Source organism: Cantharellus anzutake (genome assembly GCF_015039405.1).
Source record: "Cantharellus anzutake strain C23 chromosome Unknown EI90scaffold_6, whole genome shotgun sequence".
NCBI lineage: Eukaryota > Fungi > Basidiomycota > Agaricomycetes > Cantharellales > Hydnaceae > Cantharellus > Cantharellus anzutake.
Window position 1 is genome coordinate 135,931 of NW_024066956.1, and position 22,810 is coordinate 158,740.

Sequence of the window (22,810 nt, forward strand, 5' to 3'; positions counted from 1 at the left end):
TTGGTTCAACATGGCACAGCAACACCACAACCGACAACAATATTGATATTAATCTTATTGGAACACTCCCCCACAGTCAAGTGTGGGACATAATTCTTTTGTCGGCGGTGCTGCAATTTTGATCCCATGAGAAATAATCCCTTAGGTGAGCTTCCTGGGCTATTGCTGTGTCTGGTGCATTAATATTGCTGCGAAGCCCATTTCTTCGCGGCAATGATGATTTGGAGGGCTTCTATCGGCCTTCCGTCTGCGCGGCTACTGCGCTGGGATTCTATACTAGATCTTTCGGAAGGACCCCTTCGCTTCGCCTCGCATCCCTACGTATCAACAGCTCGCACGTTCTTATCGGGCTTAACCCAACTAGGCCTCATCAGACGTTCCCGCACCTCTTCATCCGATCCCAGCACGCGTACTTAGGGTTCGAGGATTTATTACCAATGTCACCCAGAATAGCCAGGCTAGCTGATTCTGCCATTCGTCAATCATTTCTTTCTCTTTTCTCGTCGGTCCAAGTGGATATCCCGTGGCAGTCGAGCGTCTAGAGATCTCGTGTAGCTCAGATGTTAGGCCGATACTACCCTGACACCAGATGCACTCTCGTACCACTCTTCCCCTGTTTTTTTGCGGTGGTTGGTTCTGGAGAAACTGCCGCCTTGGTTTCGGAGCGTGGACCGTGTGCACCTTGTCTTCTGCAAGCCGTACTACTACCCCTTTCCTGCGTGCCAGAATAAATGTGCAGTTCGTTACGGTGATTTAGGGGGTAAAAAATCAAAAGGAACAAGTACTGGGAGCATCAAGCACGGCTTGAGGACAGTTGCTGGTATGTGCGAAGACACTAGCGCTGGGTACGCCCAGGCGAAATGGCACATGTGAGCACCACTGCAATCCGTCCCTTTGTGCGTTCCCCTGCTGTCGGTCCATGCAACTAACGGTTGGCCTGATGACCTACGCGTCATCTTTGAATGCTCCCGTGCCCGACGTGCCACCGTGGAGGGCCGCTATTAAAACTTTTGGACTGTTGTTTTGGGGATAGTTTCAACTTCTTTGTCGCCCCTCCCCTGACGACATTCGTGATGGCGTCAACGCTACTGCCGTTTTCCTTGTTGTATTTGATCCCCACAAGAACCCCCGAGGCCAAGGATGACTCGCCACCGTGCGGATCGACAGCTGCGTGATCGCTACTTTGCGCTGCTCTATAAACTTAAGAGGCATGCCATTCTCTGGCTCACCACAATTTATATTCAGTCGTGAGTCCTCCCGAACTCCCCTGATCTGCGCGCCGCCAGAGCCATCTACCTCTGGCCCACATCCACAGTGGGCATTGGAGTTGCGTGAAAAGGCACTTAAAAGATGGTAGAAATGCTCTCATTTTTACTACGATTAAAATGACTTATATTTTCATCATTTTTGACCACGATAACGATCGTATAACGGTCAATTTACCATGGTGCATTTGGTTATTTACGATGTTTTTGATTGACAAAAAGTTATTTACGACAATTTTTACGATAATATAGTGAAAATGACGCCGCTTCTAGTGGTCAGTATTATGCGAAATTGGAGGGATTATGATTGAGAAAATGATTGAAATGACCTTGACTTGAACGGCAAGCCAGGGACACATGGGAATTGAGTAATGAGCGGGAGATGGATGGGGACTGAGCGGCAATGAAAAGTGATTCGGATCCCAACGACGTGATGGGAAGCAGTGAAAGTAAGCAGTGGGTGGGTTTGGACTCTCATGGCAGTCATGCAACGGACGGGTGGGGGGGTGCGCCAGGGCCATTGACAGGTTGGGTTTGGGCTCTCTTGCATAGCACTGAAGGGCTGTCATGGAGATGGCCGCAAAAGCCCATCTTTGAACGGCAGAGGTGGCCAATCTCAAGCTCTGGCCACTCTTAGATGTTTGGTATAGACGGAATTGGCAAGGCAATGGCAAACCAAACAAGAAACTGATGAGTGAACAGTTCGGCCAGGCTGAGGCGACACGATGGCTAGAGTGTGGCAGGGGAAATTCTAAAAAGAATTGACATGATGACAGACATGCTGAACACAAAGCAATATCGTGAACAAGTTGAATATACCAAGCAAACCCCTTATCAGACTGACAGTTGGTCGGGAAGCTCATATATGAGCACTCGTTCGCAGCACGAGGCTGAGAATCGAGAAATCGGAGGGCAGACGGGCATATTGGTACTATAAGGGGGAATGACGCATGTGGGTGCTGCAGAGATAGCTGGCGTCGATGATTTCGTGGCCTGGATGGTGCCAATCCCATCACTTCGAATTCTGGTCGCTTCAGGGCTGTCTGTTTCTTCCTGAAATAGAAAGCCAGCGAAGTGGAAAGGGGGGACAGTATGCGTACTTTCCGGTTGGATAAATCGTAGAGGCTTGGTTCCTAAGGACAGGGTGATGGTATTTTCCACGTCCGTGGGTCTAGAGGCTCAGTGTTTAGCTAGGAAGCAAGTAAGAGACATAATAGTTTCCTGGACAAAGTAGGCTGTTTCCTGCACATTAATGGACGGAGGTGCGTTAAAACGCGCCGAAAACACGTTCATGCGTAAGGGATACACAAGGAGTGCCAATAGAGTGACAGCAATGGTGCATCAGAGCACGCATTCAACGAGAATGGGACCAGAGTGTGGAAGTGGATATGGCTATGACAAAAGAGTGGAATGTATATTGGATCGCTAAGATTGATCTCATAGGCAGGCTACCAGCCTCTATTGGAATAAACCGATCTCACAGGATCGTGTTTTCGTGATGCCAAAGCTGGATTGGAAATAGCAAGTAGTGAAGTGTGGACCAAGGTGCAGAAAACAGAGCACCAAGGAAACGAGATGTAGCTGCACGCGTTATGTGGGTCCGATGTCAATTGGACATGCATGATCAGCTGAAGGAAGTTATAGTCGGCAACGTCCGGAGTTTATGTGACCGGTTTCGACCGCGACAGAAGACGGCACACAACAGGCACACAACAGGCAGATTACATGCAATACTAGCCTACTACCTTTATGTAAATGGTTCTCAAGGGATTGAGATTGAGACATACGCCACTCAACACTTAAGCGCCTCGCGCTTCGACTCCGTCCCAGTGGCATGCCGGTGGGGCACATCTTGGAACTCGGTTCATGATGAAGGAAGTGGAAATACGATGGTCTCATGCGCCCACACGAGCTGCTCTGGTGGAAGCAGTCAAGTACCCATGAACAATTGGTTTTTTTGACTTATAATTTCGATTTGGAAAAATACTATGCTCCAAAAAACCATCAAAGCGATGGTAAATGGTCGATTACCAGACTAATTTTGGTTATTCACCAAAAGTAATCATGGCGGACTATCTCAGCTATGAAAACAATGCGGGGTAATTGGCCGAATCTACCTTGAGTTCGCACAGGCAATTCCACTTCGGGATACATCACATAAAATCCATTACATAATGCCCCATATGACGATGATGAAACACGTGTTAGCAAGTTGCTGAAATACAATTCCCCACAACGAACTTCAGTGGCAGTAACTAATGCAGAATCTCATGGCTGGAGGTGATCTGGAGGGGATTCCTAGCGTGCATCACTTTACTTCTGAGGCGCTCAGCAAATATTCCGTATATCCTTTAATCCATAGTTTGAGAAAAGACGTTGAGAACAGCATCGGTGAGTTTGATCCGGTTCTGCGTACCAGTTGGCCTGTTAATGAATGCTATGGTTATGACAAGATACAAGTCTTACATGGGGGTAGGTCGAGAGTATCTCCTTCGCCTCTGGTTTGCCTAAATGTGCCATATTGCGGAATAGTCAACTGGTAAGGCCTCGTATGCATGGCGCCACGCGCCGAAAGAAATAAAAATGAGATGAATGGCATGTAGAATGCTCTTGAAGTCAACTTCACGACGGTTCGTCCGTTGGTTGTCAAGTATGCAAAGTTGCACAACCCCGCCGTTGGTACGCGTCGGTGACCAATTTCGAGAAATTGCGTTCGCTCAATAATTCTCTCGTTCGACATTTTTGTGGGGAATGCCAGTTTATGCTTCTCTAGCTGCACGCTCGCATTTTCTCTCCGAAGCGGAGAATAATATCGCCTTTGCTGGCATCATCCAAACCCGTGCTTTACTATGCGAACTGCTTGCGATAAAGCTGTTGCGTCGCTTTACAAGGAATCAGATTGAGCTGGCTGCTGTGTTGACACATGCTTGGAACCCGTTGCGAGGTGCTCCGAACGTCATTTATGAACAGGTCAAAAGCGAGATGGGAGGTGACGAGGATGATCTAGATGATCCGAGCAGTGCTCTTGAGGTGTGTCACTTGGCATGGTAATTTGTCGGTGCGGCCGGTGCTCATGAAAAACAGGCTGCCATTTCAACTTCGTCCAAAAGCTTTTGTGCTTCGCCACTTGTGCAGAATGTCGTGAACGATATCTGGATGGGTCGTATCATTTTTTCTTTCCCTAGCACTCATGCCCTCGTCAAGGATAACTGGAAATCGCGGGAGATCACACTTTATGACCCTGGGGATGCACCCTTACTCGACCATTATCGATTGCGAGTACCGCGGTATCGTTCCATTTTGGAGTTCATAAACTTTGCGGCTCTTTTTACTTTGTTCGTGTTGTGTTTATCGAGTTCGTCCTGGTTCCCCCCTCCGCTCGCTCCTGACTGACTTGGGTCAAATGGTTCATGGAAGACAAGGATTTGACTAAATTTACGACCATGGAAATCATCTTTATTGGTATGTTGCATGGATGAGTAACGACTATCCAGCTCAATTACTACATTATTAGTGTTTGTTTTTGGATTCATTTTGGATGAATTCGCCGCTTCGCAGGTAGGGGTGGTATTGGATTGAACCTGAAAATTACTTACGGTCATTTCAAGGAATACGGATGGACCGGTATGTGATTTGGCTTATCGGCCTCTGCCATGATCATAAGCGCAATGAAATCATCGTTACACAGTATATATCGCTAGTGTGAGATCCGTCCTTTGTCTCTGTCAGATGCAATTAGTAATTCTCCTCGGGTGAATCAACAGGTTTGGAATGGGTTCGACCTGTAAGCTGCCCTACCTTGGCTGCTTTGCCTATGCATTAAATGCACATTGTTACACAGGGTATTCAGTACGTCGCCCGTCTCAGCACCTCTCGTTAAGTTATTCAACTGCCCGAAAGTCGCCTTGTTCCTCACATACCTTGGCCTTCGAGTCCAGGGCATAACTCATCACGATGTGAGCAGTCACGACATGTGATCGTCTAGAAGCCCTGTTAAACTCCATCGCTCCACTTTAGGGGTGGTACTCTGATCTGGCTTTTGATGTCTTGTCGTGTGGCGCATGCCTCTTGTTCCCAAGGTAGATGAATAGCCAATTTATGAGGTCTCTAGACTAAGCAAGTCATCCAATCGCATTCAGGCTAGCCTTCTTTGCAGTCTCCAATAATGTTGTTGTCCTGTCGGTGGAACTTTCCTCGTCGATCCTCCTTAATGATTATCCGTACTAAACTTCTTTCTATGTTCCGACCTATGCCTAGCGCATTGAAGGGTATGGTGGCTGACTTCATCTATTTTATTGGAATTGCGGCAATAAGTTTCTCGGGTTTACTGTATACTCTGCACAATTTGGGTAAGCGAAGCATCTAGATCTTCAACAACCGATCCCCAGATGTTTCTGCTCTGATTTCTACGATGTTCTGTGTAGCTGGTGATCGCTGGCCTGTGAAGAGTATTGCGTGGCTGGTGAGTTTGTTTTATTAATCGAGGTCGCAGTGGTTGACGGGCGTGGACCACGAATACGTGTTAGATGGTTCAAATATGGTTTGGTCCGTGACGTTTGCAATAATGATGCCTCGTGCACCTATTGATAGGCCAAACATGGCAGGGAACACTTACTTGAGCTTCACTCAAGCCGAGAGCTTCCATCCTATCTTCGTATGTGATCCTGCTGTCCCATGCCGCAGACCCCAATTTATGAACTGCTCCTTCCTTCCCAGGGCCCAATTCTTATGGTAAAGGCTTCCTGTTCAATTGACACCACCAGTTTAGAAGACTCATAGCGCACATTCCCCGTGTTACAAGGTAATCTTCGCAGCGCTTTCCAACACGTTACTCATTACGAGTGGGTTCATCTTTGGATATTCGGGCGTGACCCTTAACGTGGCATATTTTCGAAGTCCTCATCTCGATCCTCTCGAACACATTTGCCAGGATTAACGAGGTGAGCGCAAGTGCGGGCATTCTTGGAATGATCCAGCATTTCAATTGTTGATCGGTGTTTCAGCACGCGTCAGAGGAAGTAAGCACCATGATCAAAAGAAGATCTCGGGTTTGTTGCTTTTCAGCTGATTCTTGTCTCCTATCAGTTCCTATTCCAGTACTCTATTGCAACACTTGAGGGGTGAGCGATGAGCGTGGTTACCAGTGTTAAGAACTCTGATGGTATCACTGCAATCTTATTAGCGTCAAAGCAGATGCTGTCTTTTCGTATCTGCCTCCATTCAATCTTGCAGGTTCGTACTTTTGCTTTGCCACGGCGGCGCGTCAGGACTTACTCATGTGGGGTTGTTTGGCGGGCGTGGCACATTTATTCTTCTATCAGCTTATGTCATATTGAACATTCTGGGCTGGTGGGTTTCGCCGCGGACTTTACATACAGCGAATGTTTTCATGATTCGTGTTACGGTGAGAAAGATTCCTGACCTACCCAGTGACGTGGGTGCGGTAATAAGCATTGAGTAACACGCTGCTAGTCATTCCCTATCTTGTTGGCGATCGCATGTTATGAGCGATACGTAGTACCTGAACGCGGCCTCATACGTTCAGGCAAGGGTGCTGCCTCGGCAGTGTACAACAGCATCCAGAAAGGGGTAAAGAGCGTGGCGCTATTTGAGTAAGTGAAAGACCTTGTGCCGTCCTTGCTTGGCTTCGGATAACCTGCAAATCCTACTCAGCGCATTGACAGGATCTGGATCAAATAATCTTTTGGATGCCGTTCTCAAAGCTGAGTACGAAGAGGATGACGAAGGGGATGGTATTCCGAATGAGGCACAGACCATTATCGAATTTGATGGGTTAGACGAGGACCTTCCACGTGGACAATACCCTCCGTCCACTTCCAGCGTAGGAGGACCGCTCCATACACCCACTGGACGCCGGTCTCGAAGCAGGCGACGGGACATGAACAATGCGGGCCTCCTCAGTGCTCCAGAAAGCCCCCTCGCGAGATCATTTTCGCAGAGGCGAAGACCCTTGGATGATGCGTTCTACAATGTACCTGGTTCTGCTGCTCCTGGTGGTGGCGATCTTGGTGCCACTCTCAGGCGGATCGAGAACCTCGTTGCGGAGAGGAACCCTATCATTGTCCATGATCAGATAAAGGAGCTCGGGGAGCGACAAACTCGGATTGAGGCGTTATTGCTCAGTCTTACGAGAGAGACGCGTGGAGCAGCGTAAAGAAGCCACAGGAGGTAATCTGGTAAGTGGTTCCGATGCAGTGTGGTTGCATGCCCGAGAGTCTAGTCCCAACGTTCATCCATATTTTCTAGGATACTTCTCATCAAGTGCCCTGGTGTCTTGTGCTGGCAATATGCGTGCTGTATACTAATGGAATTGAATTGAAAGTCGGACCTATGCTATTTGTGAGAGACGGGTCCGTTGGCACTGTTTCGATGGAGGGCACACGGCCTGAGTCAGCTTGATTCGGCAAGAATCTCCTGATATATGTCGGTGTGAACAGGATGCGGCTGAGAATCGTCTGCCTTGAGTCCTGGTTGTACAAATGACCTGGGAAATGGTATCAATGAATGCAGTGGGAAGGGTCATCATAATGATCCCAGAGGCGAATTAGGATGGATGAAAAGTTGTGCGTCGGTGGCTGTCGTGCAGGAAGAAGTGATCGTTAGTCTCGCTGATGGCCAGCTGCCATGCCTGCCTATCGTTCATTAAGTTCGCGCGATTATGTGGTAGAGGTCATTTTTCAAGAGAAGCCCTCTTCAGGAGCGGTTTGAAGGAATCCAAGACTTAATGAATGGCTGAATGCCCATTTGCTTCCGCCATTCAATGAACCCAATCAACACTTACGCCCATGACCCTGGCGCTGTGAGATTTCTGGCAGCAACTCTCTCCTCGATGTCCTCCACCACGATGGACTCGGACTCGCGGCTCCATGGCTTGCATTACCCCGAAGGTTTCCTCGATTCCCTTCCCGTCCTACACAACCGTCCTCCCCGCATTCTCCCATTTATACATTGACGGCGGCACAGTTCGTCAAAATCCAGCATGCCTACAATCTTGAAGACGTTGACGATTCTGTCCTTTTCCCATTCCTCCATGGTTTGGAAGGCGACAATCCTGCCCAAAATCTCTTCTTCTCCCATGCTCGTGCTCGGGAGGGCCTGCCTCCGCAGGTTAGCGTTCCACGTTATCGTGGCCTCGTTTCGGTCGCGTGCCCCGCGGAGGATGATGAGGGCGTAGGTAATTTTGAAGTTGACTCTTCCAGTTCATCCGACTCTGAGCTTGACCAGCTCATGTACGAAGATGACGGTCCTGCACCCGTGTACAAGGATTTTACCGAAAATAACTGGAGCCATGGACGCCAGCACGCATCCTCCATATCTTCTACAGCAAGTTCGACATCTCCTCTTTCTGCTTCTACCACAGCTACTTCCCTTTGGTCCGATGCGCCGAATCCCGAAAGTCGATCCTGTCCACCCTCTGAGACCAATAACACTCCGCCACCACCATGCCGACCGCGGTCTTCGTCACACCGCCTCGTTTCGAGTATAACACTGCCTGAGATATTATTGCTCACTGAATCTGTTTTCGTCAAGCCTCATATTCCTGATGGCATATCTCTGTGAGCGTCACATCCGCCAAATCGTGCTTGCTGCTTGTTGATTCTCATGTACCGGCCACTAGTCGTAACTTCGGCACACAAGTGGTACGTAGCATCATGGCACAATGCATTTTATATCTCACATCTCCTTTTCTTCGACCTAGCCCATATACGCTACTCTGTCAGACATAGGTCGATTCCTTCCTCATCGCAGGTTCACCATAAATAGTATCTTACCGAGTTTCCGTTGTAGTACTGTACTCCCCTAATGGCGCGACACGTGCGGTGTGCGATTATGCTGAGCGAATCAAGCAGGCTATTGAAACCAAAGCTATTGAGCGCAATCAGGGCATGCCTCTGGAAGCCGGAAGGACTTCTGGGGGATTCTTGAACGGCACTCTCGCTTACAACGTATTTGTCATCACTGGTGCGTCTGTTATCATTAAGCGTCACCATCAATGACCGCCGATTCACCGCCGTGTAGATCCTTTCGAAGTCTTTGAGCGCGACTATCCTGATCTTGTCGCCCTGGACACCAATGGTAACCCAGTTCATCACATAGATTTTATGGCACGCGAAAAGGAGGAAATGAGGCAATTGACTCAAGCAACCCAGATCTGTGATAATCTCTGGGTGCGTTCTCTCCATTTCGATACGCATAGATGAAGCTGAATTGACCCAATCAATCAGCTAGGTAATACTGCGGATGTTCCGTTGGCGGACGTTAACTCTTTGGCGGAGATCGATCCTTTTGATTCGTCCCAAAATCCGCAAGGATGGGACATTTGCATTGAATGCCGTGATGATGCATATTTCCCAACACCTGCTCACCTCCGACATGCCGAAGAACATATTGCGAGACTGGACGTGGCTTGGGTGAACCGAACTTCTCCAGGCAGGGTGGCTTCGCCTCCCCCCAGAGTTTCTTCACCTCAACCATTGTCTCCGTCAAACCGTAGCGCTTCTCCATCCAGTCCCACACTGTTAAGTCTGAGTAACCTTCATGTCCATACTGGTTCTCCTCTTCGTTCCTCATCTCGTGATACGATTGTGCGATCTCGTTCGGCTTCTCCGCCGGTTTACGGGGAGAGGAGGTCATCTTCTCAGATTACTACTCCGAGACGTCCCTCAACGCCGTCGATTCAACCGCGTCCCCCACCAAATCCGAGCTCCATAATTCATCTCGCATTTCCTTCCTCTCCCTCGTCAAACCCACATACTACTACCCAAATTCTCAACATGCTCGCTTTCCTGTCGCGCTATGCCGACCCCAAAAACTACATGCACTTTCCACAGAACGGTAATCTATCCGCTACTAAAAGACGAGGGTCGCTATCTGCGACTTTATCATCTTCATCCCTCACTTCCTCATATTACTACCAGCCGCTACCCCCAATGTCCCACAGCCGCCCACTAAAAATCCTCCTTCATTCTATTGATGGGTACACGGAAACTTCTGTGCTGGGCCTTTCCTACCTTATGCGTATCAAACAATATTCGCTTCCGGAGGCATACCTCGAATTACAAATCGAGCGTGGACGAAGCTTTTTCGTCTGCCCTGGTGATTTAGGTGTGTTGAGACGGGTGGAGAGCGCCCTTAGTTCTGCCGATACCGAGCGGCGCCGAGAGGAAAAGCTTGCTCGAAGGGAGAAAGAGAGAGCTGCTGCTGCCGCTGCAGAGGTGAGAAACGCTCAGGCCGAAGGGCATGTCGTAACTGCCCGGAATCCCAGGGTCACGGGCACTACTCGGAATTTGAATGGTACGATAGGGGGTGATACAGCCGAACCTTCGAATGGCGACGGTGGCGCGGTTACCAGCGGGCATGTCCCGACGGATTCCAACGGAGCGAGCAGCAGCGGAGCGAGCAATAGATGGGGTAAATGGGGTCCAAGCAGCTGGAAAAGTGGGAGTCTTAGTCTTGTTACACCCGTCTTTGGAGTTGGTCTCTCATCGATGGCCTCAGTTGCTGCAGGTGCATTGACCGATCCTATATCGCAGTTCGGTCCGAGCATTGCACCGGTTAGCGGCGTTCCAGGCACGCCTCCCGCAAGTAGCGACTCGAAGCCTCTTCCTCTTCAAGGCCGGGCAAGGGCCCTCACGACTCCGATTTCGATGCCTTCGCGGATCGATCACAATGCGTGGTTTACAGATCCGAGGTTCGACGGATCTTTCCCTAGCCGTGTCTTGCCACACCTGTATCTTGGGAACTTGTAAGTGACAAATTTCATTTCCTTCTTCACTTTTATTGCCTCACGGCCAATCGCGGGGTGGCAATGAACGCATCTTCTCTCATGGGGAGTGACTGCCGCATGGCATTTTCTTCTATTTGTGCCTGATCAACTTTGACCACAATAGGAATCACGCGAGCAACGCGTACATGCTTCACGCACTTGGTATCACTCACGTTGTCTCCGTTGGGGAATGTGCACTCGTTCCACCAGTGTGCCCTGTTCCTGCTCTCATGGAGCCCGGTACTCACGTAAATTTGGGGACCGTTGAAAGGAGCAATGTCGACTCGCAATTCGTTGTAGGGACCGGCCCAAATGGGCAAGGAAGCCTGTGGATCGAAGAAAGGGAAGGTAGAATTAAAGTCTTGGACATCAAGGTAACGAAACTTCTATTCGGATCGTGTGATACTCATTACTTATCCGCTTTCACTTCAACAGGGAGTATCGGACGATGGTATCGATAGTCTCAGGCCCCAATTCGCGCCTATTTCCGATTGGATTGAGAAGGCTCGACTTGGTGGTGGTAAAGTGTGCGTTGTACTTCTCCCCATTTCTCTGTTCCGCTCAGCTGACCTTGACATTCTTTAGTCTTGTCCACTGCCGAGTTGGTGTCAGTAGAAGCGCGACCGTCACCGTAAGCACATCCCGACGGAATAAAGTAGCGAACTGACAGAGGTCTGGCAGATTGCGTACGTGATGAAGTACCACAGGTACAGCCTCGTAGATGCGTACCTCCTTGTTCGTTCGCGTCGTCTGAGCATCTTGATTCGTGCGTGCTGAAAGGCCGTCCTTGATGACCAAAAAGCATGAGCCTGATGTTTTTCCATCCAGAACCTAATATGCGTCTTCTCTATAATCTCGTTGGATGGGAAATCGAATGCGCGAAGGAGAAAGCGGCCTACCAGGGGGTTCCCCCGGAAACGTACATCGGGGCACGCTTAAGCTGGCCATATCTAGCACGTGAAGTTCACCGGCTTAACGAACGCTATCTTCAATAGACGGGTAGTCGTCACTGCTACTGCCCATTTTGTGCACATCCAGCAAGCAGCCGGCTTTCCAATTTACCCCTGTACAATTCGTATCACCCTAGCTGTTCTCCTCATTTTATAATCTCTCATTCAATCGCATGGGCGTATGATTCCAAAACCCTTGAACAGGACGCCCTGCATGTGTCTGCCTGTAGCAACTGCATTCTTACCAACAGTAATATTCCTCACCCTACTCCATAGTTCATTGTTCTCCCTTTCCCTTCCCAATCCCATCTCTCACATGCAATCCTCTCTTCATTGTATAACGATATCTTGGACCCCTTTCATTCACCGCGTATACTCTTCATCCGGAGACAGCTGTTTAAGCTTGGCGCGAACCCGCCTTCTTTTAGGATTTTCCTGGTGAGGGGGTTTAGTCTCGACTGGGCTATGTAACATATAATACTTTGTCTTGCAATGCCATCCATTGCGACATTTGGTCATTTGCGTCCATGTCCTGCAAAAAAAATCTGGAAGGTGTCCATTTACCATTCAAGGCAATTTCCGTTTTCGAAAACCAATAACGACTGAATTTGCGCATCTCCAGCCCGAAAGGTACCGACTCTTTCGCTGCTACCAACCTCTTCCTATCCAGCGTTAAACGACGCTCTGATTGTCCTCCTATGACTTCACGCCCAGAAACATCCTCAGTACGGCACAGAACGAGTGCATCGACAGAGAGCGCCTCAGCCGAGCCGCTCAATGCTCTCAAATGTAATGATCTTTTTGGTGTCCCAGACGATGAACAATTATCCCCACACACGCCTGTACGCACACCTCTCTCCACCTCCTTTCGTCTCTGACACTGGATTTTAACATTTCTCGTGGCATGCCGTTTGCCAATTCCCGTATTCCTCCCAACTCCCTCACTCCACGACTCGAAATGGGACTCAGGTGGCTCGTGCCAACCGTAGACAGCAAGGTCCACCTTTCCGCGAAACGCTGGTCGAGTTTCCGATAGAGGACGGCTCGGCATTTGTTGAGACAACCATTGTCTCGCCCATGACATTCCATGAGCCTAGCAATCCACTCGCTCGCAGCTCCAATCGATTGGCGGTATTCCTCCACCCATGGGGTCGTGCAGGGGGTAATTCCTCCGATCCGTAAGCGCTCAAACGTTAATGTCCGCCGCTGACTCTGTTCCTGAATCGATCTCTCTACTGTCTTGATGTACCGGCCACTATTTCAGGGTGCTTCTCTCGCTCGTAACGACATTCATAGAGCGTGATTGGCACATCATCTTGTATAACTCAAGGGGTGTTGGCCATTCGGGCGGGAGTGTATCCTTCACAGCCATAGCCGAATCGCAAGATTTACGGGATGTCGTTCAGTATGCTCTGAAGGAGATAGAACAAGTAACTGAAATTCTCCTCCTTGTACGTGTCCTTCTCCGTGCAATGCAAGTTGCCGGGCGTCCTACCCGAATGATGCGAACCATTGCTTACTCACGCGTTCGCCTATGCGTACCTTTATCTTTATTTTTTCAACACGTATAGGGTTATTCATTTGGGACATTACCGGTAACAATGCATCCCCTCCGATTACCATTTTCTCCACACATCTCGCCCGATCTCACCATTCGCCATGTCCTGTTATCATACCCGCTCTCTGTGCTCTGGTTCCTCACATTCTTCCATTCTGGGACATATGCAAATGCTCTGAAACAGCTTCTGGGAGATCCAGGCTCTGACGTGCTCGTGATACACGGGGATGCCGATCAATTTACGAAATACTCCAAATACGAGGCCTGGGTAGAGGAGCTGAAACGCATCAAAGACGTCCAATTCGATGCCTCGGATCCGTGTTCACCTTCTCCGAAAGAAATCGACTCGACCACTTCAGGGCATCTTCGCACTCCGTCGTCGAGCAGTATCGGTTCGGTCGCTCAAAGTATTACCTCATCAGGGTCAGGCACCATCAGGAACGCGAGAAGCAGCGGTGGCGGGCGTCTCACGGTCTATACTGTCAAGGGAGGCGACCATTTATGGCGGAAGCCCGAGCACAGAAAAGAATTACGCACCGTTTTGGCGAAATGGTTGGATAGCAGGTATGCTCCGTTGACACCCAGGTCAACTGTGGCACGCACCGGCAGTGTGAGCCGAAAAACGACAATCGAGAATTTCAATGGGTCAAGTGAAACGGATGTATAGGAGATTCTCCTTTTGCTTGATGGGCTTCCCCAGGGGTTTTATGTGGAGGCGATTGAGGACGAACATTTCATTTCATTTCCTTTCCAATTGGGTTTTTTTTTTTTGGGATATAAACGCATGGGTTCTTTGGGACATCAGGTAGAAGGGTCGCGAGTATTTTTTTTAGGCCATCTCTCCCCGCAAACGTTGATCTCCATTTCGCAATGTTTGGGCCCGATTTCATCACGAAATCTTCATCACGAAATTTTCATATCATGGGTAATGTCAAACAACCAAACTCGGGTTCCTCCTCCAATTCGCGGAAATATGCATTTTACTGGGATTAGAACCAAAACACTGGTTTGAGGTGTCAAGAACGATCCACACGCGACACGTACGACAGTACGGCGTTCCGTGATACATTGCACATAACCAATAACCGTGCAACGTGGAATGATCACGCAGACGATTATATTGTATTAACCTTGGAGGTCTCACTACAAACTGGGAAGTCGATGGGACTGGTTAATTTGGCAGGCTCGTACCCAGCCGTTCCGTCTATTGCTGTTTGTTTGGCATGTTTAAATGCAGAGCCAACTGCAAGTGAACGCCATTAGTTCGAGAAGTGATCAAATAGGAGAGACGGCTTCCAATATAGCGCACCACACTCCAATCAAACTGTTAAGAGCACTGACAAACAATCTAGCCAACAGTCCACCCTCTTTGGAACCTATGCTCTCTTCGTTGTGAGTGGGGTATGCTAATTTGTTGTTTGCTACGCCCTCCGCGTGCAAATGGGAGAGTATCCATATCTGGGGTCAGATGGAATATCCAAATAGCATCACTACTTGAAGTGGAAATTAGAATCTTTCTAGGAATCTTGTTCCTTGCTGGGCTATTTCCTTGAAACCGGGACCATGGGTCTATATAGGAAGCTGGCTGCTCCAATCTTGCCGAGGATAATAGTTCAACATCGCCAAACCCATCGAGATCACGCAATAGATTTCTGCGATGCCAGATCGGTTAGGTAATGGCAGAAACGAATGAAACCCGAGTTCTCCACTGCACCCATCTAGATGGCAAGGTAAAATGAGCCTCCCAGTCGGAATGTCCTTCACTCACTTCCGGCCGTAACGTGCCCACACACACACACTTGCCCAAACCTTCCAAAAGGTCGCTGACATCTGAGTCGCCCTTCTGCGTCTTCTTTGTACGTGTCCTCATATCTTCGTAAAGCCTCGAGCAGTTGCTGTATTCACATGGGGGAAAGTTATTCCGGGCCTTTGCGACAGCGGAATTACTATTTGTGTACAAGACCGGCGGGGACGCCGGATATGGCGACCTTGGGACTTGTCCCATTCTGCAGGGACACCTTGGTAACATGATGGGGTGTCAGATGCCGCACCCCACAATCAAAGAAAAACGGACCAATGAAATATTTTGCCTCCAAAAGTGACCTACCGCCGGTCGCCATGAGAAAAGACTTAGTTGTCACACCTAAACAAGGTTTGTACGCTTCCAAGCAGAGCCTGAAAAGTTGCCGAACCTCGGGCTGGAGTACTCTAGTTGCCAAGCCGATAACATAGTTGACGGTCATTGCACTCAGTTTGCAGGTCTAGTACGGTAGGATTACGACCACTAGTTCATGTCCCATGTCCCATGGGTTTCCATCTCGTCCATTCGCATTTCGCCCGATATCCAGCCTAGTTTACGAGCAGACCACATTCGTATTTGGCCTAGTCAGGATCTGTTACACGACGTGTATATAACGCGGTTGACCAGTAAGGAGTAGTCCCTTAACTGGTCAACGCAGGTTCTCCACTCAGTACCTTACATAATGCCAATTACATGTACACTGCCATCACTCCTCAGGATCCACTATTACACGCCTGGCACGCGCCCTGGTTGGGTTTCACAGTCCTTTGCTGACCAAAAACTCTTCTCCGCAACTTCTCCTCAGCCGCATAAAATGGATGGATATCGGTCTTTCTCTTTTCTACGTGTGTCGTAAGGGTATATATTTTACCGGAATTCAGAGGCTTCGGCGGTTCGCGTCAGAGCCGTGGCCACGCTACTCCGGTCACACACAAGTACATACGCAAGGTCGGATTGCCAGACACAATCCTAACAAGATACGATACATTCGGCCAACTTACAAGTCCGCCGCTCGACGTCCTGCCAACTCCAACAAATTGCACTGCAAACCCCAATGTTTGTTCTTCCGCTGAGGGATTTCAATGACTCGCCACTTGTTTTCCTTATATTGGAAATCACTGTGACTAACGACGTTATCAGTTGTTTCTACTGTCTCCATAGTTTCTAATGCGGCAATGATGTGAATGCAATTTTCCAATCTCCCCCCATCTTTCATCGCTGGTTGCGACATAACCGCCCGCTAGGAATATTTCCCTTCTCGTAGTTCTCAATCAGTACGAGTGATCTCCATCCACCTTTATTGGCCCTTCCTGATCTGGGAACATGTTGGCAAAGCTACCCATATAAATGAAAGTCGAAGTGTTGACGAGTGATGTGGCCAGATGCCAATTGATGGACTGTGACTAGGCAAGACCTGCGAAATTTCCCCGAGGTTCCTTTTCCTTTGTAATTCGCATTGGAACAGGTGGGATATATATCCTCTCGATCAGTTTGAAACTTTCTTGTTGACTTGTGTCTAGCGTCATCGCCGGGTAGTTCACGTTGTTGGGACTGAGAGCGCATCGTGTAGTGGTCAGTACTACATTATGTACTAATACTGCTGGGTCAGCAATCAGAACCATGCAAGAGAATAAGCTTGTGACTGAAAGTGGCCCTGTGGCATGGACAACAAATAGAACAATTAGTGTTAATTCCTGCGTCTCGAAGCACACTTGTATCGACATTGAAATCCGCAAAAGAAAGACATTGGTCATCATTGGTCGGCATATGTGACGTCTCGTCTTCCATCCTCCTGCCGCAGAAAAGCTGCTCCCATGAGGTGCGCCACCCTTGCATATGTGAAGGGAACACCTGAGCATCAACGGAGAATGACGCATCCTATGTGAACCGAATCACTCCCTGCCGGCCCCAAACCCAAGCCCGGATCTGCCCGACTGGTATACCTGCTTCAGTGGCTCCACCAGCCTCAAGCGTTGCACCAACGTATGTGGTTCCTCATGCACACTCTCACCAGGAAGGAATCCCTCCTTCTGAGAACCCAGTGCTGTCCCAGGAGTCCAGCCTTGTTTGAGAAGAAGCCTATGCCCTGGGTTCTCGAACGAAATTGGAGTCGCTGCCGTGAGATATGCACCAGGAAGGTTGCTGATTTTCGAAGATGACACATCCTCACCCCTGTCTTTGTCCCTGTGGGTGATGTCTCCTTGTCCGGGAAATGCGCGAGGACGATATGTAGGGATGTCGTATAAATGGTGCCGCTTTTGCGAGGCGGGATTGCGAGAGGGCTGGAGAAGCGATTGTGGAGGTCGTGGAGGCGAAGGTAATCTGCCCGGGTGCAAGGACCTTCGCTGAGCGGATCGGTCAGCGTACGTAAGCGCTGTATCCGCTTTCAAGCCCTCTTCCCTTCCATTTTTTGAATACGAATTTTTAGCTAGCAATGCAATTTTGAGATGCGACAACGCGGCTTGAGGGCCCTCCTTGGATCGTTTACGTTGTGATGCGGAATGATGTAACGGAGAGATAATTTCGTTTCGTCCGTTAGGAAAATCAGAGGAAGGTACGCTATTGTCCCATAGCGTAAGTTCGGAAGGGCATGATTCCAAAGAGCAAGAAGAACAAGGGATCGAAGGGAGTTCATGTGCGTGGATAACAAAAATTGTGTTTCCTATCCTTAGCAGGTCTAGATGGGAAATTCTCCTGGGCAAGCTAGCCTTCTTTGTCTCAGAAAGGCGATGCTCATCGCTGACGAGTGTTCGGCTGGAACTACCACTATCGGACGGGCAGATGAACGTTCCGTACATAGACCCGTTGTCAACGACAGCCCAGAAATCACCGCCCCAGAAGATCGAGGCATGGTGCTTGGAAACAACCAATTCCTTCAATCGTAGCCGAGGACCCGTTCGCAGCCTGTCTCTCCCAATCGACACGGAGTCGGTGGAGCATGAGTCAATAACCGTCACTGAACCCTTGGGCACAATTGGTGAGTCCTTGACAACGAGGCGAAGGAACGCTGGGGGTTGCTGCTGGGGCTCTTCGACATTGCCCAACCATTCCGGTTGGTGAAATTCCATAGCGCAATATTACAAGGAGATGGATACGGAGCCGAACACTGCCACCGTCGCTCTGGAACACGGACCAATATCAAAATATTCATCGCCTATCCCTGGTCTCATTTATCAACTCTGTTACAAACCTTGTGCCGTAGAATTTTGATGGGCCGCATTTACCACTTTGGCGACGTGTTCCGATCGTTGTTCCTCCATAAATACTTCCCCCGTGTGTTGCAATGTTGAAGTGCATCAACAGAGACAGTCTTCCCCTTCCATTCCTTACTTGAACCACTCACTTGCGCAATCGTCTCCAAATGTTTCGCTTTTGGAACGCTATTTTCATGCTGGGCTTATCGTTCCTACCCCTATTTGCTTTGGCCGGCGGCGAGTCCAAGGCGTCAGGATTCCAGCAGTGCGAGATTGTCGCTCTTTACTGGGAATTCGGTGTGGAGCCATTCGATGTCTCCATAACGGACCAAACCGGCCGTAGAATGTGTGTTTTGAGGACTTTATTAATACTTCATGTCTCCCTGATCTTTGGCCATGTGTGAAGATCTCACCACACGGTGCAACAGCGGGCCTTTAACTGGACTGTAACTTCCAATCCAGGCACTCAAGTTAAATTTACTGTTACCGATGTGAAGGGGTCCTCCACTTCAGGTGGACCAGTAAGTTCACCGTTGCAGCACTTCAGAGTTAAAGCCATCTGAGCCTTTTATCTAGTACAACGTCATTCGAGGAATAACGAATTGCTTGCACGGCACCCCTCGGAGGTCGCCTCGTCTGCTTCCTGGTGACGCTGCCTTCGCAAATGGACATGAAGCCGAAGGCCGCAGCCTCCCTGGAGTAATACATTTGGGTCTTGGGGAGTACGTAGGTTCTATAAGCGTCTATTCTTTCAACTCATTATTGCCTCAGACTCACGAAAGTGTCTCGCAAATCGGACTCACACGAACATCACGTAGCCCAGCGCCTGGACATGCACCGTTGATAGCATCCCCGCTAGCGGGGCTGGTCTCATGTCATTGCTTGACAACCACACCGGCTAACATCCACTGAGAGATCATACTGATGCTTTTTTATTGCTTCGCATATCGTTGATCCGATTATTTGTATATTCGCGGCACGGCGCTCTCTCTTTGACTTGCGTTTAATTTCAATCGTTTACTGTATCGTGGTCGCCACTGGATTGAAGCCCCCGAGGAAAATTGCTACATTGGCTTGATACCACACACACGCCTGCCACCCGAATATTGGGCGCGCGTACCAACCCGATTATCCCAAAGGTGAAATCAAGAAACGAATGGGGGAAGCTACCCAGCACCACGTTGAGAGGAACGTATCAACCTGGTATTATGCGAACCGGTGGATGACCCACATGGTAAGGCGACCGTGGGTCTGATTCATAGAATCTTGTCATGAGGAAACCTGGGTGGTTTTTTACGACGCCACAATTCGAAATCATGACGGGATTTGTGGGCAAGTTTTTACTGCTTAACTGTATGTTCGCCTTTTCGATCCTGTTCACTGGCGTGTATAGAGCAAGGGTCAAGGGGACGGAACACGTATCAACCGCCAAATGACGCACAAGTTTTCATACTCTCAGTGTCATTAATCTCGCCAAATAAGACGGCACGGCTGTTGATGCTGGGTGCATCGGCGAATGTGACGAAGAATTGAGCTCCTGAAAAACCTGAGCATCGACCGTACGAAGATGGCCATCATCGCTCACTGTTGTCATTCCCGCCGTTATTCGCCATCGCTACCTGTCCTCTCTTCGTGAATTGGGAATCCAACGCTTCATCCCGGAATCTCCTTCCATAGATGGACTCACCTGAATATACAATCATTATGTACGCATTTAAAAACTTTTCAAAGTATACAAGCTTACCCCCCATGCCGTTCCCGAGGATATAATCCCCACCTTGGCAAATGAATCCCGGCAAGATGCGATGAAAAGGCGAGCCCTTGTAATGCATCTTCTTTTTGTGAAAGCGCCCATTCCCGATGATCTCTCCTGTGCACAAGGCCATAAAATTGTCGCAGGTAAAAGGAACTTGATCACGAAACAGGGTAATCTCTATTCGACCAAGCTAATTTGAGATGAACGAGGTGAGTGATCCAGTCAGCCCCAACATTGTCAATATTCAAAGCTACCACTAATGTCTTACAGGGATACCATCCTGTGACAGGTCCAGGAAAGCTACTGGACGCTCTTCTGGTGACCGAGTGATGACATGAGCCGCGCCAAGAGGAGATTCTCTTGGTCGATCCAAGATTCTGGGTTTTGGTTGACCAGACGTAACAGCCATAAGGGTCAGACTTCGAGAAAACTGGTTTAAATGCGCAGCTAGCACGAAAGACAGCAGTGAGAGCGAGTAGTAGACGTTTCTATTGAGATCGGCATGAAGCTTGACCAAACGCCACTAATGTATTATTGGTTTGTTTGACCTTGTTTATAGATATGTACATCCGGGAATTGCCTAGTAACGCCCTTTGCCAAGTTGTTGTGGAACCTGTTGGAAGTACGGTGAAGAAGACCTGAGACATGTGCACACGCACTCATCCAGGTGCAAAGTAAAGGGACAAATTCAATCAGCCCAAACTCCGATCTGGAGTGGTCGGTGCGACTTTGGATGAGATAACCAGAATTATATTGAACTGATCTCCAGCGGATGGCATGCAGAGGACCCAAGGGATTTGACCGCCTCCACTGTAGAATTAATATGCGGATATTCTACAGCCACTCTGCCCAACGGTACGACTTCAAGGTTCAGGAAGTGCCCAAGCTAAACAGCAAGTTAGAGTATGGCGTGCAAGAGACCCTAAGGAGGTGGAGATATGCAAGAGATAGGGCCCAAATAACGCTGCTAAGTGCTCATAGTGCGCTGATAGGCTGAGTTTGGATCATATTATATAGCTATGCATGATGTTCACATAATATCCACGACTACCGGGCGACTACGGATACGAGGGATGTCTACCTTCATATCATCGTGACTGACGACGCTTATGCCCAATTAGCACTTTCGCCGATACCACGCGCTCTCAATATTTTTTCCCTGATTCCTTTTTATCACAGGCCACTGCTATAAGCGATATTTGGCGCCAGTCGTATAAGATACACTGTACGCCATAATTTCCTCCCCCTCAGTTCTCCATATCAACGCGTCTAGTCCAATCCCATTATATGGCACCATTACGTTGGAGATGGGCGGCACTAAAAGCTTGGAGCCGATGGAAGTAGTTGGAAATGAACCAATCTAACGTGCTGAGGGACGTTCATACCCGAGACTGGAATATATAATGGTGAGCATCTTCTGGGTGAAGCGGACATTGTGATCTTTACTAGGTATTCAGCGTCTTCCGTCGGAGAAATTGCTATTCTTTAGATACTGCGCGATGTCACGGTACGGAAATCGCCAAACCTTCATCCTGCAGGACTCACGGGAAACTGAGGATGGAGTGGGGGACATGTTGTAGCAATCCATCAACACGCCACGAATGAGACTGGTGCCAATCGCAGCGACGATGGCATGCGGGTTGGTTTTTCTGCGAGCGCGATGGGTGTTGCAGTTGGGCGAGTGAACCGAATTCCTTTAGGGCAGGTTGGTAAACAAATGATATCCCGTCTGGCTCCACTGACCGTTTTGCGTAGATCGGAAATCACTGCTGGCACCGCATGAACAAATGGGGACAGCTACTCAGCCAAGTGTGAAAACTACTTGCCATGCTGGAATCATTCAACACCAAAGGGAATACTTGCTGGCTTGGATGCCCACTCCAGCAGCATCGATGATGTCGAAGCTCAATGGCATTAATTGCTGCACTGGCACGACCAACAACCGGTTCCCACCGCCTCTGGGAGTTGGCGGAGGGCTGTCAATCAATTCAATTGTGTTAATTTTTTAATTCAAACCCCAGTGTCAATATAAAACTCAAGTTTAGTTTATGAAAAACCGAATGTTATTTGGCCCGAGGCAGAGACACGTAACTGACCACTATCTTATAGCCAAAACCAACGGGATGACGGGCTGTCAGAACGGCCTTAGTGCCAGGGTGTTGAACGTAGGGTTCATGCATAGGGACGAGGGAAGTGTACTCTCTCGGTATTGGTCTGTGAGGCCAGGGCTGCACTAGTTGGTTAGGATGGACCGTGTCGTATCGATTTAGAAAATTACTGGATCAGAATGATCTCCCAACCACGAGAACAGTGAGTATTAAATCGCAACTGGGGCCTGTGATTAGGTATCTCGGGTGTGCCCGGTACCTCGCAAAAATAAATGCATCATAGAATTCGCGACCGATTTCAACCTGACAGACCACGTCAATATTGTAATGACTGAGAATTACAATCCAGTGCCAAATCCTGGTATCACAGCTTATTATATACATCCCGGGA

At 49.0% G+C, this 22,810-nt stretch overlaps 10 protein-coding genes across 10 annotated transcripts; 7 read left to right on the top strand and 3 right to left on the bottom strand.

The window, feature by feature from the left end:
* Positions 1-1,245: 1,245 nt before the first annotated feature.
* EI90DRAFT_2248939 (uncharacterized protein) lies at positions 1,246-2,448 on the bottom strand. Its single transcript, XM_039052757.1, has one exon. The coding sequence runs from the start codon at positions 2,276-2,278 to the stop codon at positions 1,535-1,537; it is 744 nt and encodes a 247-aa protein (XP_038921128.1). The 5' UTR covers positions 2,279-2,448; the 3' UTR covers positions 1,246-1,534.
* A 1,004-nt stretch (positions 2,449-3,452) lies between these two features.
* On the top strand, positions 3,453-7,632 carry EI90DRAFT_3151052 (uncharacterized protein). Its single transcript, XM_039065698.1, has 27 exons — positions 3,453-3,656; positions 3,719-3,737; positions 3,798-3,804; positions 3,869-3,944; positions 4,024-4,295; positions 4,350-4,620; positions 4,683-4,727; positions 4,780-4,823; positions 4,874-4,889; positions 4,995-5,049; positions 5,107-5,221; positions 5,283-5,344; positions 5,405-5,443; positions 5,523-5,614; positions 5,690-5,727; positions 5,792-5,810; positions 5,870-5,919; positions 5,982-5,996; positions 6,067-6,106; positions 6,162-6,205; positions 6,269-6,283; positions 6,351-6,385; positions 6,448-6,497; positions 6,587-6,669; positions 6,738-6,877; positions 6,939-7,462; positions 7,533-7,632. Exons 1-26 carry the CDS (start codon positions 3,524-3,526, stop codon positions 7,438-7,440), a joined length of 2,277 nt encoding a protein of 758 aa, XP_038921129.1. The 5' UTR covers positions 3,453-3,523; the 3' UTR covers positions 7,441-7,462; positions 7,533-7,632.
* A 350-nt stretch (positions 7,633-7,982) lies between these two features.
* EI90DRAFT_2250153 (uncharacterized protein) lies at positions 7,983-9,002 on the top strand. Its single transcript, XM_039052760.1, has 4 exons — positions 7,983-8,248; positions 8,329-8,456; positions 8,511-8,926; positions 8,986-9,002. The coding sequence occupies exons 1-3, from the start codon at positions 8,153-8,155 to the stop codon at positions 8,770-8,772; spliced, it is 486 nt and encodes a 161-aa protein (XP_038921130.1). The 5' UTR covers positions 7,983-8,152; the 3' UTR covers positions 8,773-8,926; positions 8,986-9,002.
* Positions 8,575-9,881, top strand: EI90DRAFT_2249931 (uncharacterized protein). The gene is made up of 7 exons (XM_039052758.1): positions 8,575-8,842; positions 8,905-8,926; positions 8,986-9,002; positions 9,075-9,248; positions 9,306-9,454; positions 9,512-9,591; positions 9,653-9,881. Exons 1-7 carry the CDS (start codon positions 8,830-8,832, stop codon positions 9,699-9,701), a joined length of 504 nt encoding a protein of 167 aa, XP_038921131.1. The 5' UTR covers positions 8,575-8,829; the 3' UTR covers positions 9,702-9,881.
* Positions 9,882-10,933: 1,052 nt separating this feature from the next.
* EI90DRAFT_3143974 (protein-tyrosine phosphatase-like protein) lies at positions 10,934-12,047 on the top strand (the record flags this gene model as incomplete). Its single annotated transcript, XM_039065076.1, has 6 exons — positions 10,934-11,031; positions 11,177-11,426; positions 11,488-11,579; positions 11,638-11,683; positions 11,734-11,818; positions 11,881-12,047. The coding sequence occupies 6 exons, from the start codon at positions 10,934-10,936 to the stop codon at positions 12,045-12,047; spliced, it is 738 nt and encodes a 245-aa protein (XP_038921132.1).
* On the top strand, positions 12,021-12,937 carry EI90DRAFT_2250063 (uncharacterized protein). The gene is made up of 3 exons (XM_039052759.1): positions 12,021-12,440; positions 12,555-12,632; positions 12,717-12,937. The coding sequence occupies exons 1-3, from the start codon at positions 12,184-12,186 to the stop codon at positions 12,793-12,795; spliced, it is 414 nt and encodes a 137-aa protein (XP_038921133.1). The 5' UTR covers positions 12,021-12,183; the 3' UTR covers positions 12,796-12,937.
* EI90DRAFT_3037014 (Alpha/Beta hydrolase protein) lies at positions 12,731-14,333 on the top strand. The gene is made up of 3 exons (XM_039058743.1): positions 12,731-13,180; positions 13,267-13,453; positions 13,574-14,333. Exons 1-3 carry the CDS (start codon positions 13,080-13,082, stop codon positions 14,225-14,227), a joined length of 942 nt encoding a protein of 313 aa, XP_038921134.1. The 5' UTR covers positions 12,731-13,079; the 3' UTR covers positions 14,228-14,333.
* Positions 14,334-17,126: 2,793 nt separating this feature from the next.
* Positions 17,127-18,469, bottom strand: EI90DRAFT_3037020 (uncharacterized protein). Its single transcript, XM_039058744.1, has one exon. The coding sequence runs from the start codon at positions 18,427-18,429 to the stop codon at positions 17,254-17,256; it is 1,176 nt and encodes a 391-aa protein (XP_038921135.1). The 5' UTR covers positions 18,430-18,469; the 3' UTR covers positions 17,127-17,253.
* Position 18,470: 1 nt separating this feature from the next.
* On the top strand, positions 18,471-19,647 carry EI90DRAFT_2250431 (uncharacterized protein). Its single transcript, XM_039052761.1, has 3 exons — positions 18,471-18,901; positions 18,962-19,076; positions 19,132-19,647. The coding sequence occupies exons 1-3, from the start codon at positions 18,723-18,725 to the stop codon at positions 19,465-19,467; spliced, it is 630 nt and encodes a 209-aa protein (XP_038921136.1). The 5' UTR covers positions 18,471-18,722; the 3' UTR covers positions 19,468-19,647.
* A 329-nt stretch (positions 19,648-19,976) lies between these two features.
* On the bottom strand, positions 19,977-20,720 carry EI90DRAFT_3012559 (cyclophilin-like domain-containing protein; the record flags this gene model as incomplete). The annotated part of the gene is made up of 4 exons (XM_039056573.1): positions 19,977-20,101; positions 20,141-20,242; positions 20,300-20,501; positions 20,580-20,720. 4 exons carry the CDS (start codon positions 20,718-20,720, stop codon positions 19,977-19,979), a joined length of 570 nt encoding a protein of 189 aa, XP_038921137.1.
* Positions 20,721-22,810: the final 2,090 nt, after the last annotated feature.

Excerpts from the sequence above, each read along its gene's own strand:
- EI90DRAFT_2250431 (XM_039052761.1), top strand. The coding sequence starts at position 18,723 with ATGTTTCGCTTTTGGAACGCTATTTTCATGCTGGGCTTATCGTTCCTA. Across the intron at positions 18,902-18,961 it reads GACCAAACCGGCCGTAGAAT|ATCTCACCACACGGTGCAAC; the intron begins GTGTGTTTTGAG and ends CCATGTGTGAAG. Across the intron at positions 19,077-19,131 it reads CCTCCACTTCAGGTGGACCA|TACAACGTCATTCGAGGAAT; the intron begins GTAAGTTCACCG and ends CCTTTTATCTAG.
- EI90DRAFT_3037020 (XM_039058744.1), bottom strand. The coding sequence starts at position 18,429 with ATGGAATTTCACCAACCGGAATGGTTGGGCAATGTCGAAGAGCCCCAG.
- EI90DRAFT_3037014 (XM_039058743.1), top strand. The coding sequence starts at position 13,080 with ATGACATTCCATGAGCCTAGCAATCCACTCGCTCGCAGCTCCAATCGA. Across the intron at positions 13,181-13,266 it reads GGGGGTAATTCCTCCGATCC|GGTGCTTCTCTCGCTCGTAA; the intron begins GTAAGCGCTCAA and ends CCACTATTTCAG. Across the intron at positions 13,454-13,573 it reads TAACTGAAATTCTCCTCCTT|GGTTATTCATTTGGGACATT; the intron begins GTACGTGTCCTT and ends CAACACGTATAG.
- EI90DRAFT_2250063 (XM_039052759.1), top strand. The coding sequence starts at position 12,184 with ATGATTCCAAAACCCTTGAACAGGACGCCCTGCATGTGTCTGCCTGTA. Across the intron at positions 12,441-12,554 it reads CTTCTTTTAGGATTTTCCTG|GTGTCCATTTACCATTCAAG; the intron begins GTGAGGGGGTTT and ends AAAATCTGGAAG. Across the intron at positions 12,633-12,716 it reads GCGCATCTCCAGCCCGAAAG|AAACATCCTCAGTACGGCAC; the intron begins GTACCGACTCTT and ends CTTCACGCCCAG.
- EI90DRAFT_2248939 (XM_039052757.1), bottom strand. The coding sequence starts at position 2,278 with ATGGGATTGGCACCATCCAGGCCACGAAATCATCGACGCCAGCTATCT.
- EI90DRAFT_2250153 (XM_039052760.1), top strand. The coding sequence starts at position 8,153 with ATGGCTTGCATTACCCCGAAGGTTTCCTCGATTCCCTTCCCGTCCTAC. Across the intron at positions 8,249-8,328 it reads TATACATTGACGGCGGCACA|GCGACAATCCTGCCCAAAAT; the intron begins GTTCGTCAAAAT and ends ATGGTTTGGAAG. Across the intron at positions 8,457-8,510 it reads CCGCGGAGGATGATGAGGGC|CTCATGTACGAAGATGACGG; the intron begins GTAGGTAATTTT and ends GAGCTTGACCAG.
- EI90DRAFT_3151052 (XM_039065698.1), top strand. The coding sequence starts at position 3,524 with ATGCAGAATCTCATGGCTGGAGGTGATCTGGAGGGGATTCCTAGCGTG. Across the intron at positions 5,222-5,282 it reads AGGGCATAACTCATCACGAT|GGGTGGTACTCTGATCTGGC; the intron begins GTGAGCAGTCAC and ends GCTCCACTTTAG. Across the intron at positions 6,498-6,586 it reads GCCTCCATTCAATCTTGCAG|CTTATGTCATATTGAACATT; the intron begins GTTCGTACTTTT and ends TTCTTCTATCAG.
- EI90DRAFT_2249931 (XM_039052758.1), top strand. Across the intron at positions 9,455-9,511 it reads AGATCTGTGATAATCTCTGG|CTAGGTAATACTGCGGATGT; the intron begins GTGCGTTCTCTC and ends CCAATCAATCAG. Across the intron at positions 9,592-9,652 it reads TTTGATTCGTCCCAAAATCC|CTCCGACATGCCGAAGAACA; the intron begins GCAAGGATGGGA and ends ACACCTGCTCAC.